General features: G+C 45.4%; 1 protein-coding gene across 3 annotated transcripts; it reads left to right on the forward strand.

The window, feature by feature from the left end:
- The first annotated feature begins 1,410 nt into the window (after positions 1–1,410).
- Positions 1,411–17,481, forward strand: LOC144104369 (E3 ubiquitin-protein ligase PDZRN3-B-like). 3 transcript variants are annotated; one of them, XR_013308512.1, is made up of 3 exons: positions 1,411–3,273; positions 16,997–17,163; positions 17,232–17,481. XR_013308512.1 is itself a non-coding variant. In XM_077637329.1 (2 exons), the coding sequence occupies exons 1-2, from the start codon at positions 2,974–2,976 to the stop codon at positions 7,201–7,203; spliced, it is 630 nt and encodes a 209-aa protein (XP_077493455.1). In that variant the 5' UTR covers positions 1,426–2,973; the 3' UTR covers positions 7,204–8,188. The 3 variants fall into 3 exon arrangements, 1 of the variants encoding a protein (XP_077493455.1); XR_013308513.1 differs by lacking the exons at positions 16,997–17,163; positions 17,232–17,481 and adding exons at positions 4,570–4,705; positions 6,874–7,005 and having other exon boundaries at positions 1,412–3,273; XM_077637329.1 differs by lacking the exons at positions 16,997–17,163; positions 17,232–17,481 and adding an exon at positions 6,874–8,188 and having other exon boundaries at positions 1,426–3,273.
- Positions 17,482–18,244: the final 763 nt, after the last annotated feature.

Raw genomic sequence — 18,244 nt, forward strand, 5'->3', positions numbered from 1 at the left:
AATGCTGCAACGAGCAAAAGCGTTCAATTAAGGGGAAAGGCTACTTGAGAATAGATATCATGCGCCTATTGCGGAGTACTTTTTTTGTGGGGTTAACACAACGATAACCGCTTCCATCTAAGGGAACTAGGGATTATACCTCTTGGTTCGCGACACCTGGAGAGTCTCAAATGATGGCAGTCTCTATTGAAAACGCGTATTCCTCAGTACTGATACTTGCTGCAACACCTATTATAGCCTTTATATAAGAATGCGTTTCGGGTGTCAGGCAGGTTGGTGTATTTGTGGGCCATATTTGTGTTGTGCTTCAACGCACTCTTACTCTTTACTATTTTGTTACTTTGCCATTCCAGAGTACGAATAGTGGTTGTTTATTTTGGCGTTTCGTGATTCTGGGTAATAAAAATTCAAAAAGGGTTAAGATAACGACTTAGGACGGCTTATTCCTGCTAAAAGCTCCTCGCAGCAGAGACGGGACCATGAAACTACACCACAACACGACTTAGTTTCCTATGCCGCTACAAAGCACGTGAAGACCACCCCCGAAGCTCAGCATTCAAAGCAAGATATTATCCATATTCATAGCGACAACAACCCATATGGCCAGTAAATGTCAGCAGATTACTCACGGTATTAAAATATAGCTGAAAGAGTACCATATGGTTTTACCGTTTCACCACTTAAATACAAGCAATATGTTTGCTTATTATTTCAAGCTAGACTTCTGATGTGTGACCAGGGATTTGTCCAGCGGACACTTTTCGAGCGTGCCTGATTTTGACTGCTGACTAGGGTGACCCGACGCTGCCGCGTCTGCCTTCTAGAAGGAGCTGCATGTCCCATGTGACCTCCGCTGCGACCCGTAGTGAAGACAAAGTTGCCGCGGGCGCTTGAAGTGCTCCAGGATTATTGGCGGAACTTTGCTCTAACACCACTGCCAGCACTGGCGCTTAACGAGCAAACCAGCCATTAACAACCTACTCCAGGCATTCTCTGCTCTTACCCGCAAACAACAAAAGCGGACAGGGGCACCTAAGTAGGGCTGCTCTTCATTGTACACCCTAATTAGCGTTACCTTTATGTATACCGCGTTCTCTTCTTTAACCCGCAAACAACAAAAAACGGACACGGGCACCTAAGTAGGGCTCACGCTGAGGCGATGCCGCTCCAAAAGTGACGGAGGGTTCCTCACCCGAGGTCATATCCATTTGCCTTTCTCAGAGTGATTGGCAAATATGTCCCACAGCTGTAAATTAGCGTTCGCGCCGTGTCCTTTGTTGTTATCGAACCATCAAAATAGGCCTCTTGACTGTAATACACCGGCTTGCGACTTCAACTTGGCGCGTTGATTATATGGGAATGTCCAAACATAATTCTACAGATAATACTTGACGTATCAAACAGTATATTATGTATAAAATCAGGCCTGCCAAAAGCTTTACATGGCCGGCAGCTAAGTTGTTTCTGTGGAGCTCGAGAACGTGCCCTTTTATGAGTCTCACGAACCCCCGTGCGTGATAGTGTCTATCGTCCACACTAGATTTCAAAACCTGTAGGCTCTATAAGTTGCACTTGCCAGTTGCATATCTCTTTAGCACAGCAATCGCGACGCCTAAAAGACATTAAGAAGGTAACTGCTAGTCTGTAAGGGTAACGGAGTGGATTTCAAGAGAAGGCAAGCGTAGCAGCGGGCGGCAGAGAGTTAGGCGGGCGGATGAGATTAGAAAGTATGCAGGAATACTGCGGCCGCGGCTGGCAAAGGGCAGGGTTCATTGAAGAGACAGGGGAGAGGCCTTTGCCCTGCAGTAGGCGTAGTCAGGACGAGTCAGGTCAATGTCATAAGAGTGATTTTGGCAGACAATCATATTTAAAAACACAATTTGGCATCATCGGTTGCAGTGCAGTCTCTGCGAGCGTGTTCAGCCCTCTCATTTGAGTTTTCTGTTTTGCCAAGTACGTGCAACTGACAAAAATGCGGAAGAATAGAACAGATCGAGGCAGGTCTCGGCATTTTGCTGGACCATGCGCATTAATTGGTAAAATAATTATATAAAAATAGGTATGACTATCAGTCAAAGCAACTGTAAGCCGCCCATGTATTTCTTGCACTAGCTGTTTACCGCCGACAGTAAGAACTTTATTGCTACAATAGCTCACTAACTCAGGATGGGATTATTTACGCTGAAACCTAACTGGTTTGATTAGCACAAATCCCGCTGTAGCCGCACATAGTGACTGCGAAAAGTATGGAATGGCTTTATGTCACACAGTGTGCATCAACCACATGAAAACAAAAAAATAGCTGAAGCTTCAGTTAGGCTCTTACCGTTGGAGACACGCGTGCATTAAAGCACAGAGCTTGTGGACCTATGCAGAAAGTTATGCTGTGTTAAACCAGCATAATATCTAGACCGGGGTTGTCAAAAGCATTATAAGCAACTTAGGGGCCACATATTTAATGAATGTGCGAGGCTTCCAAGTTACAGGACGATTAACGCTGCATGCAGGTGGAAAGGGAAGAAGCTTTTTGATATGTCGAATTTTAACAAAAAAGCGCGACCAAAAATATTGGTATTATTCAAAAATTGACAAAAATCAATCTAGGATGAGCTTGGCGAATTTTACCGTAGTTGTGGCAGCTCCAGCAAGTATCCAAATCAAACAAAGCAAACGGCATCAGAGACACAATTAGCGCTTTATTGCGATCAGTATATTATTATTAAGTAGGCCGGCTTTATGAAATAGGAGGGAACTGCCGTTTAAATGTTCTCAAGTAAACAAGTAAAGGAGCCGGTAGCCACAGCGGAACTGATTATCCGCGCCCAGCGCGCCACGCGCGGTGGCTTGGTGTCCCGGATAGACCTGAAGCCTGGAAATCCGTGATTGTTGCCTTGACGACCGGAGAAAGGAAGCAGATAAGAGCGTGCATGGGCGCCGCGTAGGAAGCATTTCCTTCAGTTCTAGGCAGACCGAATGTTCGCGATGAACGTCGCGCCTAGCAGCATGCAGTATACGCTGGTGGGGTTTTTCACGGAACTGGACTGGAGGCCCCTGCTCTTCGTTAAGCCTCTTCCACCGAACCGAATATGCGGTGCCTGTGGATTGGTGCGCCCAAAGACCATGTTGCTTCCGTGTGCACACAGTCTCTGCCAGCCTTGCTACGACCAGTGCGCCCAGGAAGGTTTCCACACCTGCCCATTCGACAGCCACAAGTGTCAGGACGAAGACGTCATCCCCATTGTGTTTTCGGCCGACGAGCTGCTCAGGAGGGAGGTAAGCAAGAAAGGAACGAAGTGGTGTACGTTCTTTTCGAAGAGCACAATGCTGACAGTGTGATATATTTCAGGTGGCAAAATAACCTAGCCGCTGGAGGCTTTGCTTCCGTAACAGTAAACTCCTTATGCACGTGCAGAGAAGTGATATGACTACGAAGTCTGCCTGCGCCCATAAATGTAGGCGCTTCTAATTATTTAGTAGATTGCGCGAGCTTTGTCTTTACGCCCCATGAAAGCCCAATGGGGAACTTGCGCTGAAGTTTGCGGTGCCGATTGCAGCGCCATAACGCGCTGCCTAGCGAGAAGAGCAAGCAGTTTTGGGTAGTACTATTAGTACTTTTCCGCGCCACCTTCGGGCGCTTGTTGGCGTGAGCCTCCGCGCTGTGTCGAAGGCGCACGTGCCGTGCGTCAGCTAGTCACTGGAACAGGAAAAGTACCGCAACCAGTGCACGTTAAAGATCCCCAGGTGGTCGAAATTATTCCGGAGCCCTCCACTACGGCACCTATTCTTCCTTTCTTCCACTCCCTCCTTTATCCCTTCCCTTACGGCGCGGTTCGAGTGTCCAAAGATACGAGACATACTGCGCCATTTCCTTTCCCCAAAAACCAATTATTAATAATTATTATTACCGCAACCAGCCGTCATATTTGGTCCAGCGCCGCTTGCTGTGCACGCTTATCTCTGCCCATAAGAGCAAGTGCTACGTAATGCTCCGGATTATCTGTTTGCCGGCGGCCGCGAGAAAGAAGCGAGCGGACCATTTATGGCGGGGAATGACCGCGTCACCGCAAAGAACGAATCGGGAACGCGCGCGCGCTGGCCGGCCGGCGCGGCGGCAAGAGAAAACGAATGCGGTACTTTTCCCGTTCCAGTGACTTCAGCGTCAGCTATCTGGGCTACGCCGAGAGAAGCTAGGCAATGAATGCTGCCAGCCGAACGCGGGTATCTAATCGCGCAGAATGTGCTCTCGCGTTTGCAGCGCCCCAAGCGGCTGACAAAAGCAGTTTTGAGTCGCCGAATTGAACAATTGCAGTGCCACCTTGGCAGCGCAGGTTGCCCATAGACGGAACGAATCAGTATATTGGGCGAGAGTTGCCGCATGCGCGCTGCGCTCCGGATTGAACTATTGTCTCCTAGGATCCTCCTAAAGCAGCCCGCCGCTCCTGTTCTTTCTTTAGCCCATAGCTTGAATAATATGCTCAGGACAAGCCACGCGGCCTAAACTGCTAACTGACTGCTGAACGTCTCAAGAGAATCTCCTTATCTAGCCTTCGCTTCTTATTTTGCTTCCAGGTGAACACATCAATGGTTTTTGGCCGGAAACTTTGAAAGCGTGAGACAAAAATGGGAAGGAAATAAAATCCAAAGCAACCTAAACTTAATGCCTCTGATGATGTCCGGCGTTCAGGAGTGGGCATGTCACACAACGGTAAGGGAAGCCGGGATGCGGGAGCTATGCCGAGTTTTCTGTATCGCTCCTTTATAGCACGCTGATCAAAAGGACAACGAACACTCGCTTCATGTCATTAATAAGAACTGGGAAGATATACTGCCGCCCGAAAACATATCAGGAATGCTGGAAAGAGTGGCTCGGGCTGACTTCAGCGCAGCGGAACGCTGGCCGCTGGATCCGTTACATGCTGCGCCTTGTGTTTGCTGCAGCGGACGTTGGGAGGTGCGCTGTGCATTGTGACTCCTCTGCTGTCTGTGGCCTTTCCCCGCGGAGAATGCGCGGTCGTGACGGAGTTGTTTCTGCGCCTTTAAACCGCTTCTTCGGCATCACGGAAGCATCTATTCGTTTGTCGTTTTGCTGTCGCTCAACTCCAATATGGAGGAATGAAGGTCTCATAGCTCGGAAAGCTTTCGATTTTGGCGAAATGGCCACCTAAAGAGGGCGCCTGCTTGGCGGCGAACGACCACCGATCTAAGCGAAGTCAAACTTTATTGGGAGCCCGCTGTTTCTAAGCTCCCGCAAACAAACCGAGAACATGATCTCGGACCATTTTACCTTTTTATTTGTCATCCGAGAGAAACAATTCGTTGGAGGCACTTAGATATCTCTTAACTGCGGGAAGGCGAAAGCCGTTTGCTACTCATGGCACTGATTTCAATTTGAGCTGTGACGTTACGCTGGGCATGCGCAGTTGTTGCTTGGCGGCGGATCACACCACCCGCTACAGTGGGCAGTTTGCTCACAGCCCACTTGGCAGATTGTGATCACGTGACTAGGTCACGTGACTTAGGATGTAACGGATGGACACCGCGAGGTCACCGCGACTATGAGGCATTAAAGGCTTCCGCCTTAATATAAAAACATAAAACAAAGAGAAGGGGGTTCTGGACCAACAACGCTTTGCAAAGCTTAAAGCCAATTCAAGATATATAGAAAGGACCGAACTCCGCAACGCTACCGTCGTGCAATCAGGTCACCGTCTGCGGGCGGCTCTACGTGCTATTCCACCATGAAAGCGTAAGCAACAAATGCGATCATTTACCTATCGCCACAAAACGTATGCCAACCAAATACAGTGCAGCAATGAAAACAGAGCAGCGCCAGTCAGTTGCTTCCTACCTTTCTAATAATTCATATGAAATGCGAAAAGAAAAATGAGAATTATAACAATGCTAAATCGCTTTCAGACATACCGCAAAAGCTTTGACATTAAACCTAGGTTTTTACGATATGAAATCAATAAAAACACAACACAGCAGAAGACTAACTCGAAGAGTTGGCTCGGGGGGTAACATTTACACGTTGCGCAAAGAGGAAAATATTGCAGTCACTTGCTGATTAAACTGTATTAATGAAAATTTATTATTCAGTAAACTCCCAGGCTACTCATTGAAGATTTCTGGTCTTAGTCACGATAATCTCTCAAAGCCGTAACTTGTTCACGATCAGGTCTTAACTAATAAATTCTGCCGTAATTCCTATGGAGGGGGCTTAAATTGATATCTTTAATCAAAACACGCTTTGTTTACTCGGAATTGACGAAAGACCTATATCGGTAGTTTTTGTATAAGCATGTTTTAATGAATTGTCAAATGGCTGGTAATTATTAACGAGTGCGCTTAGAGAACCGTACGTGTTCAAATTCCCGCATGAAGCAGTTTTTAAATGATGAAAGAGAATTTATGTGTCTCGGCTGTCTTCAACCGCACCCGAGAGTAGCACGCCAGACGTGAATGTCTAAGTGGATAGTAAAAATTACGCTTATCGTCATACGGGAAGGGGGGTCTTAGCTTGATTACACGCCAGTTGCTCTAGATGCTTCAGTTCTTAACGCGTCAACATGAGGACACCACGGAAGCATTTCAGTAAACAAGATTGCTAAAATGTTACATCAGTTGAAATTTGGGTATGTACTCCTGTAAGATCCAGGCTTAAGGCTTGTAAGTGGGCTGTTCCGTTAGACTTAAGGAGCAAATACTTTTCTGTTCACAAAAACAAGCTGCTCTATCCTTCTCTACATTCATTAAAACGAAACCTGTGAATGTATAGGGCCTATATGAGGCAAAGATGCTCTCCTGCAAGGTCACTTTCTGAAGGCAAAGTTGTGACAGCTTCTAAATGTCACCTTATGGTTATCTTTGCAGGTAAAGTGCTGGAACGAAGGAAGGGGCTGCGAGTATGTAGCTGCTGTTTCGAGGATATCACGCCATTTCCACCTGGAATGTGCACATCATTGGATTTGCTGCACCAAGTGCTCAGCCAGCGTTCCATGCAACAGTGTAATCGCGCACCTGAAAAGTGGCCTTTGTAACTCGATAAACCCTCCTACATCTGACTGGGACCGACAGTCAGGATACGAGATTGCAACACCTTTTGACTCTGCCTTGAAGGGGACATTTGAAAAACAGGTGTGCGAGGTGAAGGAATTTGTTAGAAAAATATTTGCTGATATGAGAGCACATGGGGACTATTGAACGAAATTTCCCATACGATAAACACCTTGAAAGAAGCTCAAAAAGAAGAAGCTGCGGTTGAAGCTGGGGAACGTCAAAACAGTTTCACAGGAATCATTTCAAAAATGGGCGCATCTAACGAGGAACTGAAAGGAGTTCTACCCTCAAGGATCGATACTCTTCATCTTTCTGAAAACATAATACAATTGAAGAAAACGCTGAAGGCTGAAATAACCAATGTAGTGAGCCGAACTCAAGATCAGTTTGAAAAAACTGCAACTTCCATCAGAACAGTTAAAATGGCAACGAATCAGTGTAACGTAAATGCTCTGAAGACGTTAGGTCACATCAAAAGCTTTTTGCAGCTCACTGAAGCAAACAAGGCGCTCTGCCTATTTTTTGTGAAAGATGTGAATACACTTCACGTGGAATCGATAGAGAATGGCCAGGCTGCGTTCGAAAGCGAAAAGGTATATCTGTGCGGCTACCGCGCAATACCTGGGGTACATTTCAAGAAAGCTGGTGAATCTGTGAAACTTCATGCATTCATCAGATTGTACAAGGGTGACTTGGACGACGTTGTTGAGTGGCCCTTCGAGCACAAGATCAAGCTGAGTGTCTTGCATCCCGGAGATGGTGGAGAACGCGGATTTGAGGTGAAAGCTCATCGTTCCGCCGAGAACTTTCAAAAGCCAACAACAGTAAAAAACTTAGGTGCCATCTTTCTGAAACAGACACTCGACCTCGATGATCTTATCAGTGACGGTTACGTGGAAAATGATCAGCTTCGCATAAAATTCGAGCTCTCTTTATGATTTCCGTTAGCATGAGAACACAATTATATCAGGGAAAAGTATTGCACCAAGCAGTAGTAATAGGTTTGTCGCCTAAAATGAGGCGTTTTAGCAAGTTTTCTATCGCTGAATGTTGTGGAAAGATGTTTATAATCTCCTATTTCCTATATTCGTCTTCGGAGCGAAATGGAACACTAGAAATAAAATTATTTGTTTGTAAAAAAATGTTTTCACAATGCCCGCAACGCAGTTGCAATGCGAGCGCATGCGTCATGCGTGGTAAGAAAGATATGAAAAGCTTTCATTGCCGCAGTCTCTGTTGCAGAATTACCGACATGCTTAATAATAGAGCCTCCTGCGGAACAACTGGCAATACGAAAACCATAAATATCAGCGCCAGCCTGCTCTCTGATGGTACACGAAAGGAACGTACACGGAACAAACTGTAGCAGCCAGTGGGATGTAAAAGAAATGTAGACTGTGTTTGAGTGAGTACACCGCGCTATAGCATAGAATACTTCACATATTTAGGCCTTTCTTCTGAGTTTCCTAAATCACAAAATTAACCAAATTGTCAAAAGAACCCATATTGTTCCTTGGAACCAATCCGAAGCATTATTTCTTCATCTTAAAACTGAATCCAAGCCGGACGGAATCCGGGAAACCATTCCGAACCGATTCGGTGCTCGGTTCCGCCCCACGGTTTCTGCAAGACGCGTTCAATTTTTTCCGACTAAACGAGAGTTTTCAGAGTACAGTATCTTTCGTTTCGACTACTTTAGTGCTCATCACAAGCATCACAATCCATTTGAAAGTTTGGGGCGCACGCAAAGAAAACTTGAGAAAACATAAACCGTGCGCATGCGAACCACACTCGTGCAGATTTCGTTGTTGCGTTATTTCTTTATGCTAGCAAGCGCCTGCTGTGCGGAGTGTTGCTGAGAGCCTTCGTAAAAATTGCATTATTCAAGAACTGTTTTAGATAGTGGGAAAGCCGCTCTAACTATGAGATATCAAAAATACGTGTATTGAGGCTTCGTTAAAACAGACTTCGAACTTCCAAAGTTCGCAATCGCTATTTCCCGAAATCTTTTAAAGGACTTGAAAATCTCGACTTACGATTACAGTACATCTGGAACAAGTTGTACATTGCAAAAGCGGATATAGGAGCCAATATCGTTAGTGCGGTTGCTCTTTTAAGATTACCAGCTTTGGAAGTCAAAAGGACGTTTGGCAGGCTCACATGCACCACAGTCCGAGGACGATGAGTGGCAGCCGGCCAATGCCAGTTTGTCACCCGTGCTGCCTTGCTGAATTCGAAGGTAACTTCACCTTTTAGGATGATGGTCAGAATATGGGATGAACTCCGCTATTCACGCGTTCCATCTTCCCGACACGATGCCTTCAATTGTTGAAAAGCCAAGAATTTTCTTGTGAAAGTCGACAAATATGTAACACATCAACACGGGTTCCAATGAAATGCCCGTTCATTGTGGCCCAGCCTCAAAGGAAACAGTGAGCTTAGCAAGTTCTGCCGAGACATTTTAAGCGAAGAAAGTGAGCTATATCTCACGATGGAAGGCAGGCCCGAATTGAAAGCGTGGTGGTTAAAATCCGCCAGCAGAAACAGCTGCTGTTTTTTCTTTTAGAGGAGGTACACATCAGTACGCGATTTAAAACGCACCTTGTTGAAATGTAGCATGAAGGTGTCTTAAATAAACACCCCATTAGCGAGCAGCACACCTGCCACGTTGAAAAGGCAGAGAAACTTCTTATGGAAAGCGATCTATTCTGCGCTGAAATATATGTAGATCATCGATACTACTAAGGAAAGGTCGCGAACCGAAAGTCAGCGTCAAACTTTGAGGAGCTTCATGGAGTCGCCGGAGCCTCTCAAGTAAAACTTCATGCGGGAGCAAAATACCCGCCTCACACGTTATGCACTGAACATACCATAACAGAATTTGAAGAAGCACACAGTCTGCCATATCCCCTTATTTACCATAGACGAAAACTAGGGGGAAGTCCTCATCAATCAGGAGTTAGCTGGCAACAGTCTCGCAAGGGAACAGCAGTTCACATTTGGAAGCGAGGTCCTGGAAATGGCAAGGGAATACGTCTACTTAGGGCAGGCAGTGGCCGCTTGATCCGGATCATGAGAGGGGAATAAGTAGAATAAGAATGGTGTGGAGCGCATATGGCAGGTTCACTCACATCATGAATGGCAGATGACCAATATCGCTCAAGAGTATGGCATATATAAAAGCTGTATCTCACTGGTCCTCACCTGTGGGGCAGAAAAGTGCAAAGTTAACGAAAACAGTTCAACTTAACGACAATGTAGCGAGCTATGGAGAGGAAAATAATGGGCGTGACATTAAACGACAGGAAGAGGGCAGAGTGGGTCTGAGAACAAACGCAGGTAATTATGTCCTCTTCGAAATCAAGTAGAAATGGGCGTGGACAAGGCATGTAAAGCGAAGGCAAGATCACCAATGTTCCATAAAGGTAACGGAATTGAATACAAGGGAAGGCAAGCGTAGAAGGCGGAAGGAAATTAGGTGAGCGGATGAAATAAGTTTGCGGGAGTAAGGTGGTCGCACCTGGCGCATGACACGGTTAATTGGAAAGACATGGTAAATGCCTTTGCCCTACAGTGGGGGCAGTCAGGCTGGTGATGATAATGATCAGTAGTTTTAGTAGCCGAGGTAGCCGGTTAGTGGTCGCATGGGAATCACTGGTAGGGTGCATGTTACCAGGTAAGGACGAGCACATGGCGAGAGCGGAGTTGTGCGTAACAGGATCGGTGTTAAGAGCCGCACCATTTCGAGAGTGGTTATGGTGAAAGAGGGATGTCTGAGGGTAGTGGAAGATTACGTAACGGGACTATGGGTACTATCGGAACCATTCGGAGGGTGGTTACCGTCGAAGTAGTGAGTGGAACTTACTCAGCAATTCTAGACAAAAGCATTTTTGAGCGGGAAACCCTTTGAGAAAGCCGTTTTATACCTTCTAGCAGCCAAGGCACCACGGGAAATGTGCACACGGTGATTAATTGATCACAAAAATAATGCTAGCTAAAGATAAACGAGGAGAAAAAGTGCTGGCTCGAAAGCAGACATAATCAGCAGCAATGTAACTGTTTTTCTTGAGAATAGGAAATTTCCTATATATAAATCAACATCGAAATTGTTTAACAGTTTTAACGACAATTCGCACCCATGCTGCTGAGGTTGCGTGATGAATACCGGAACGAGCCGGGGTTAAATTTTGTAGCTTATGGACATGTTTTTCACCCACAACTTGCGGGCGCTTATTCTTTCCAATCCTCAGCCGCATTGCAGCGGCATCATTCTCGGCACATTGTTTGTCCAGGCTGCTTGGGGGCACACTGAGTGTAAAAAAGGGCGCACATTTTGAACATCGCAGAGGAGCTCTCTCGTAATTGGCTCTGCCATTTATTTCAAGGAGGAAAAATACACAGAAGTGTACTTGCGTGTCCAGCTGGTCACACACTGGGAAGCGTGCGCGAGGTCCCGGGCAAGCGGCGTCTGTAACTTGTCCTGCACACAGGAGAAGGCACAAAAACAACGAGCTACAAGAGTGATTATTGCGGGAAAGCCGTAGCGTGAGACAGCCGGTGCTCCCATCAGTTGTCAGATGACAATACTCGTGCCATAGCCTTGTGGATACATCGTCAGAACGGCGCCAGCCGAAAATCGGAATATTGCCTATCGCGTCCACGTTACATAAGGTATGGTGAAAACGCTGAACCCATCGCAGTTATTTGTTTATCGCCAGTGGCAAACTTGAGCTAAATGTTCCAAAACGTGTTTTTAGTATAAGTTATCGAATCCTCGACAAAAACAAGCATTACCAGCTGAAACTTTCTCTCGTGCCCTAGACGACAATACACAAAGAGCTTTTTTTCAAGTTAGCCAATGCCATCTAAACGCAAGCTGATTAAAACGTGGTTTGTTATCAGCACAAGCCATAAGCACTATAAAAACTTGTATGATATTGTTTACGGGATAGCAGTGGCCACTATACACGGTGATTTATTTAAAAATTATGCAAACAATAAGCACGGATATATCGGATTTCGGCCTTTTCGACGTGATACTCTGGATTTGATCCTGTGTTGGTTAAAAACCTTTATTCTTCAGTTGCTTTGAAGCTCCGCTTTATAAAATATTGTTAAAAGTGTTTATACAGTGAGTACAACACAAGAAAATTAAAACACTCATAGTGCGCAGTCCGGAACACTGCCATGGAAATAATGGTGAGTAGTAGGCTTATGTCGCAAGCATTGATTTGACCGCCTTCTTTTCTAGTATTCACAGTTCGACAGCCGAAAAGTTAACTAGATTGAGTGTTTGGGGTGTGAAATATACTTCACTTCACTGTAGCATTCTAAATTCATGAGTGGTTCGAAGTGATAGACACGTATAGGACGCAAAACTTAAGGATGTCTCCTGATATTATCACCGCCGATGCTCTTAACTGGGCTGGTTGGTTTACGGATTACGATATGGTAACTAGTGCTAAAAAGACAGGGACGCAGAAATCGTGTGTCTTGACGCTTCTTTCTGTGTCTGTGCCTTTTTAGCGCAAGTTAGCATGTCGGAATATTGTCGCTGACTGTCTGCCTCTGTCATTACGCTTTTAATTATCGATTCCGAAAGCTACATCAAACAAGCTAACTGAACGCTCTAATTATAACGGTAGCAGAAGCCCATTCCTGCTTCATCGGCCATGCGGCTTATTATCCCATCGTTATCTTCGTCTTCTGGATTAAGATATTCTGCCACTTTTTTCATATTCTTCGCAGTCGGTGAGAAAGTAACGTAGGACAAATAATATTGAAATACGCTTTAAACAGACGAACCTGCGACAGTCAGTGTGAGAAACGAATGAATCTGCTTAGTTTAACGCATACATCAGCAGTATCTGGGACATCTTTCATTTGAATAGCATTAGCGCTCAAATTCTCTAGGCGTTGCTAGGCATTTTTAAGGCACATAACTTTCGCAAAAGTAAGATTTACGAAGGAACTTTCTATTACAGCAGAATTTGACTCATCTCATTACAAAAATGGCTTCATTTTAGGTCTAGCATGCCACATGGATGTGTTTTTTTAACACCTTTAGGGGGCAATGGCTGCTGCTAGTGGTGTTAACTCGGGGCTGGGGATAGGATAACATTGTACCTGTACACAGATGTAGCATTTGTGTTACCGAGACAAACAAAATGCAAGCTAAGAAGGAGAGGACTTGCATCTAGTGCAACCCCCTACCCTGCAGCGCCGCCCCGCCCTGATGCATCCATCGTTCAAAGTGTGATTGGCAAGCGTAGAACACCGAAATCGCTCCAGAGGTGTGTGGCTCTGCTCTCTCTCATGCATTCTAGTGACGCCTGCCATTTTGAGAAGTCGTAAGGTCTTATCCTTGCAGTACTAACTGACAAGGATGAACTGCACGTAATTGGTCAACTCCAGGCTCACCTGCTGTTGATCACTCCGCCTATTTCCACAAACAGCAGAGTGCGCCGATATTTATGTGTTTTTGGCGACTACATCAATGTATTACAAAACCAATTGCATCTTGAAAGAACGCAGCAATAAGCATTATAGTGGTCACGAAAGCGCCGATACCTAAAGCTATATCATATTTGTAGGAAAAATTGATAATTTCGAGAGGATTGTGGATGAGCTAGTAATCGCATGCAAAATGTGCCTTCCCTGTCCTTAAAACCAACAGAGGGATGGAAATTAATAATAATAATAATTGGTTTTTTGGGGAAAGGAAATGGCGCAGTATCTGTCTCATATATCGTTGGACACCTGAACCGCGCCTTTGGGGAAGGAATAAAGGAGGGAGTGAAAGAAGAAAAGAAGGAGGTGCCGTAGTGGAGGGCTCCGGTATAATTTCGACCACCTGGGGATCTTTAACGTGCACTGACATCGCACAGCACACGGGCGCCTTAGCGTTTTTCCTCCATAAAAACGCAGCCGCCGCGGTCGGGTTCGAACCCGGGAACTCCGGATCAGTAGTCGAGCGCCCTAACCACTGAGCCACCGCGGCGGGTCCAGGATGGAAATTAAAAATTGGTTTTTTTGGAAAGGAAATGATGCAGTATCTGCATCACATCTCGGCGGACACAATAACCGCGCAGTAAGGGAAGAGATAACGAAGGGAGTGAACGAAGAAAGGAAGAAAGAGGCGCCGTAGTGGAGGGCTCCGGAATAATTTCGACCACCTGGAGATCTTTAACGTGCACTGACATTGCACATCACACGGGCGACTTTGCGTTTTGCCTCCATCGAAACGCGGACGCCGCGGTCGGGTTCGAACCCGGGTACTCCAGACGGTTTAGACTGCACTTGTTTTGAGGAAAGGAAAGGCTTGTAATTGGCTCCCTGGATCAGTTGGAAGTACAATTTCTCGTGTAGGTGAGATGAAGCGGAGTGCACCTAGCGCGTTACGCGTTGTGGCTGTTGTACTCCCTAAAGGACTTTTACTATTTGGTTTCTATGGCCTCTACAAAGGTGTTAGAGCTTTCGCTGTAATAACCAGTAAACATGCACAGGGTAGGACATTGGAGAACGGCGAATGCAATACGCGTGGCAGCTACAGGCTTAAATATTTCAAATTATGTTCCGTACTACGCAAAATTTAGCGGGTGAGGAGACAAGAAGATGTGTGCCGACAGACGGGAGCTAACCACGTCTCTCTGAATGACGGCGGCCGAGCGGTGAGCTTGTCTCAAGTGAGCCGGGATGAAGAACAGTTTATTTTCTTGCCGTTTAAACGAATTCCACACCAGCAAAGTTTTTGATTGCATATATTTGATCCCAACCTGAGCAGAGATCGATCAGCATGTCAAAAATATTTGTAATGAGCTCTCTTTGATAGCGAGTGGGCTATCAATATGTCGATGACTTCGTCCCACTTAGGTTAAAATTCAAATTTATCAAGATCTCTTCGTTTCGGTTTTCAATTACTGCAGGAAACTTTGGGTGACAACCACAAAAACAAATATAACAAAAATACAGATTCTACAGAACAAAATCTTCCGTTAAATTGCTAGTATTCCTTACCTCTCCCCGACACGAACTGTTTTCCAGAAGTACAAAATAATTCGTTTTGAAGACATGTACGTCTTCCGGAGGCTTCACTTGTTTTACCATTCCTCTCAAGCTTCTAGGGACTTCCTAATACGTACTCCACATTTAGTATCTATATCAAGTCCAATCTGTACCCCCAACAAGGGTATCTGGTTTATTCCATATTTTCGAAAGTAACTATAAACTGTGAATTCTTGAACACAAGTTGCCATCAACTCTTAATAAACAAAACTTTCTGGCTAATGTCGGCCCAAAACAGCTTAAAATGTATTTTGTTAATGCATGACTAGTTTGTGTGTGCCTGTGCGAACTCTTATAACCACATGCGAATTTCAGAATGATTTTTTTTCTTTTTCTTCCCACTTGCTATTCTTGTAATCGACGGGTTTCACACTTGCTTTGAATTTGTAAATATACCCCTGGTATCTGTTGATAATTTTATTATGCTGGTTACCTATTTCTGAACTCTTTTTGCGCTTCAGTTTCTGTGCGTTCTCTAACTGCCGGTAAGAAGTTCCTGGGCTCCTGTCAAGTTGTTGCTAGCAGCCTTTAGCCCTTGAACCAAATTAAAAAAGAGCGCTCACCAGGCGGTCTGCATCTTGTAGATCTTGTGCGCAAAAAAAGGCAGCACGACTTTTTTTCTGACAATTTCGGGCAGAAAATGGTCTCTAATTTCATACAAATTGTGGTGACGCATGTTTGATTCGCGAAATCAATGTCTACAGTAAGGCCAGAAATGGCGAAGAGTTCTTGTGAACGGAACAAAACATTTCAAACGTCTACTTTCAGCTGCATTTTACAACAAGAGAGAGTGATATATGTTGGCGAAGGTTCCTACGCAGTACATATTCATAAACGCGTTCTTAAGGATTATCTCTGCAAATTTTAATGTTAGGCGTATGCGTATTCGCGCATTATTTCTGCCTGACTGTACATTCTCTCAGCGGAAGAGTGCAAATAAGTGAGCTGCCGATTTGATTCGAATTCTCAAACTGACCACTATCTACGAGAAGACAAATCATTCATCGCTTTTCCATACTTAGCAGTGCAAGAGCAAATGAAATATTAAGCTAAGTATTGAAAAAATTTGTGCGCGTGCGGACGCACCGGGAGAGTGGCAGCCCTTGCTGAATAAAGGAGGCTCGAAAATGATGGGAATCAATATTCTTTCCAGACACTTTCCTCCCTACAAAAAATTCAAAATGGCGCGACTACACAGCGTTCTCAACGGCAGCCCCACTTCAGCCAAACGCAGCTGCTGCTGGCCGCGAAAGCTACTAGGGCTTTCGGATCGGATGAGTTGCTAAATGGCTCTACTTCGGTAATATGAGAGCCCCCACGTGTAAAAAGACCGTACAGAAAGTTACAAGAAATAGCAACGGATACCTTTGATTTGGCATCAACGTACTAGTCAATGCTGAGTACGGGAGTGAATAAAATTTGATTCAAAGGGGGTGTAGTAACCGCCTGCTTCATCAGGATGAGTCCGTAGTCATGGACTAAAATGGCCTCAGTAATAGTCCTGGCACGATTTACTTGCCCAAACTGGTTCTTGGGTGTGCACTCTGTCAGTCGCCCCTCCCACGAGGCAAGGCTGGGGTTAAATCTGGTTTTTGGTGTGCTCTGACATTGCCAGATTGTCGGATATACAGCATGGCACACACAAAGAACAGGGCACTTGGTAGATATACGACAGTGTTGGCGCGTTGGAAAGGGAGCCGTATTGGAACTAATTTTGTTACGGTCGTGTTATTACTGCCTGCTGTCTGTTCAGGCTCCTAATTTGGGGGTGATTATTCGTATACCTTCGCTTCCGGCATCATTTGCAGCGAATCTGAGGAAGGTCAGTTGACGTCGCTGATGATACTCAACGGTGAGCTTTTCTTGTGCGCAGGCGCAAGTGCATCTGTGGCGGTCTTCGGCATACGCTGCCAGTACTGAAGGGCTACTGGACAGATAGGGGCTCTAAACCACGTGCTGTTGAAATGGTGAAGTTGCAGTTATGCATGCTGCTAACTTTTCTTGTCTGGCAGCAGCTGCTCGCTTGCGACAAAATTCTGCGTAAGTTTCGGTTCCCATCTTACCGGCCACTAGGAAGATTAAAGCCGTCAATGATTTTGCTCTTACAGCTGTCGGACCAAGGCTGTTCAGAGCAAAAGCACATTTCGGCAAGGGTATGAGACTCTGTAACCAATACCTTGTCGAAGCAGCGAAAGAAGTTCCTTCAGACAAATTCAGAAAAGTAAGTACAAGTATTAAGAATGTTTGTGGGCTCTGCATGACCAAACAGTATTACTCTGCACGCGTTGGTTCGGCTTTACGAAGGTCATGCGTATCAAACCTGAGCTTCAGCAACAAGCGTCATCTGTTGGCCGGCATCAGCGAAAACCACGTAACTGAAAGGGGATATTTCACACATAAATTTTCAGAAACCAAGCACTGCCGAATTATTCTGTGCCCACATTGTAAATATTGTGCTTATTCTCTACTCTGTGCTGCGAAATTTGACCTATATATTGCTTCTTAAGCGAACGCCAACTGTTTCCGACAGCCATGTGAAATCAATGGTATGTAGAGATCGTACGAAATTCCCCGCGGTGACTTTGAGTGTTGAGCACCACATGGTATATTGGGGCAGCCATGGAAACTACAAACTTATGCTCGGATTCCGTGGACTGCAGAAATATAATCTGTAGATGGCTATTCTTTCAAAGTATAAAACAGAGCTATGGGCCAGATTGGACGCAGAGATAGAAAACCATGCAGGTAAAGCAATATGAAGCTCAAAGAATTTTAGATGTGCGCTAATTTGACAACACTATGTTAAACTGAAGCGTTAAAGCAGTTTTCATGCGCTAACACGCATGTAAATTCGTGATGCCGATAGATTATTCCATCATCATCATCATCAGACTAACTGCACCCACTGTAGGGCAAAGGCCTCTCCCATGTCTCTCCAATTAACCCTGTCCTTTACCAGCTGCGGCCACTTTATCCCCGCCAACTTAGTCTCACCCGCCCACCTAAGTTCCTGCCGCCCCCTGCTACGCTTGCCTTGCCTTTTCTTAGAATCCACTCCGTTACCCTTAAAAACCACCGGTGATCTTGCCTTCGCCTTAAATTCCGCTCCCAAGCGAATTTC

Source organism: Amblyomma americanum, chromosome 9 (assembly GCF_052857255.1).
Source record: "Amblyomma americanum isolate KBUSLIRL-KWMA chromosome 9, ASM5285725v1, whole genome shotgun sequence".
Lineage (NCBI taxonomy): Eukaryota > Metazoa > Arthropoda > Arachnida > Ixodida > Ixodidae > Amblyomma > Amblyomma americanum.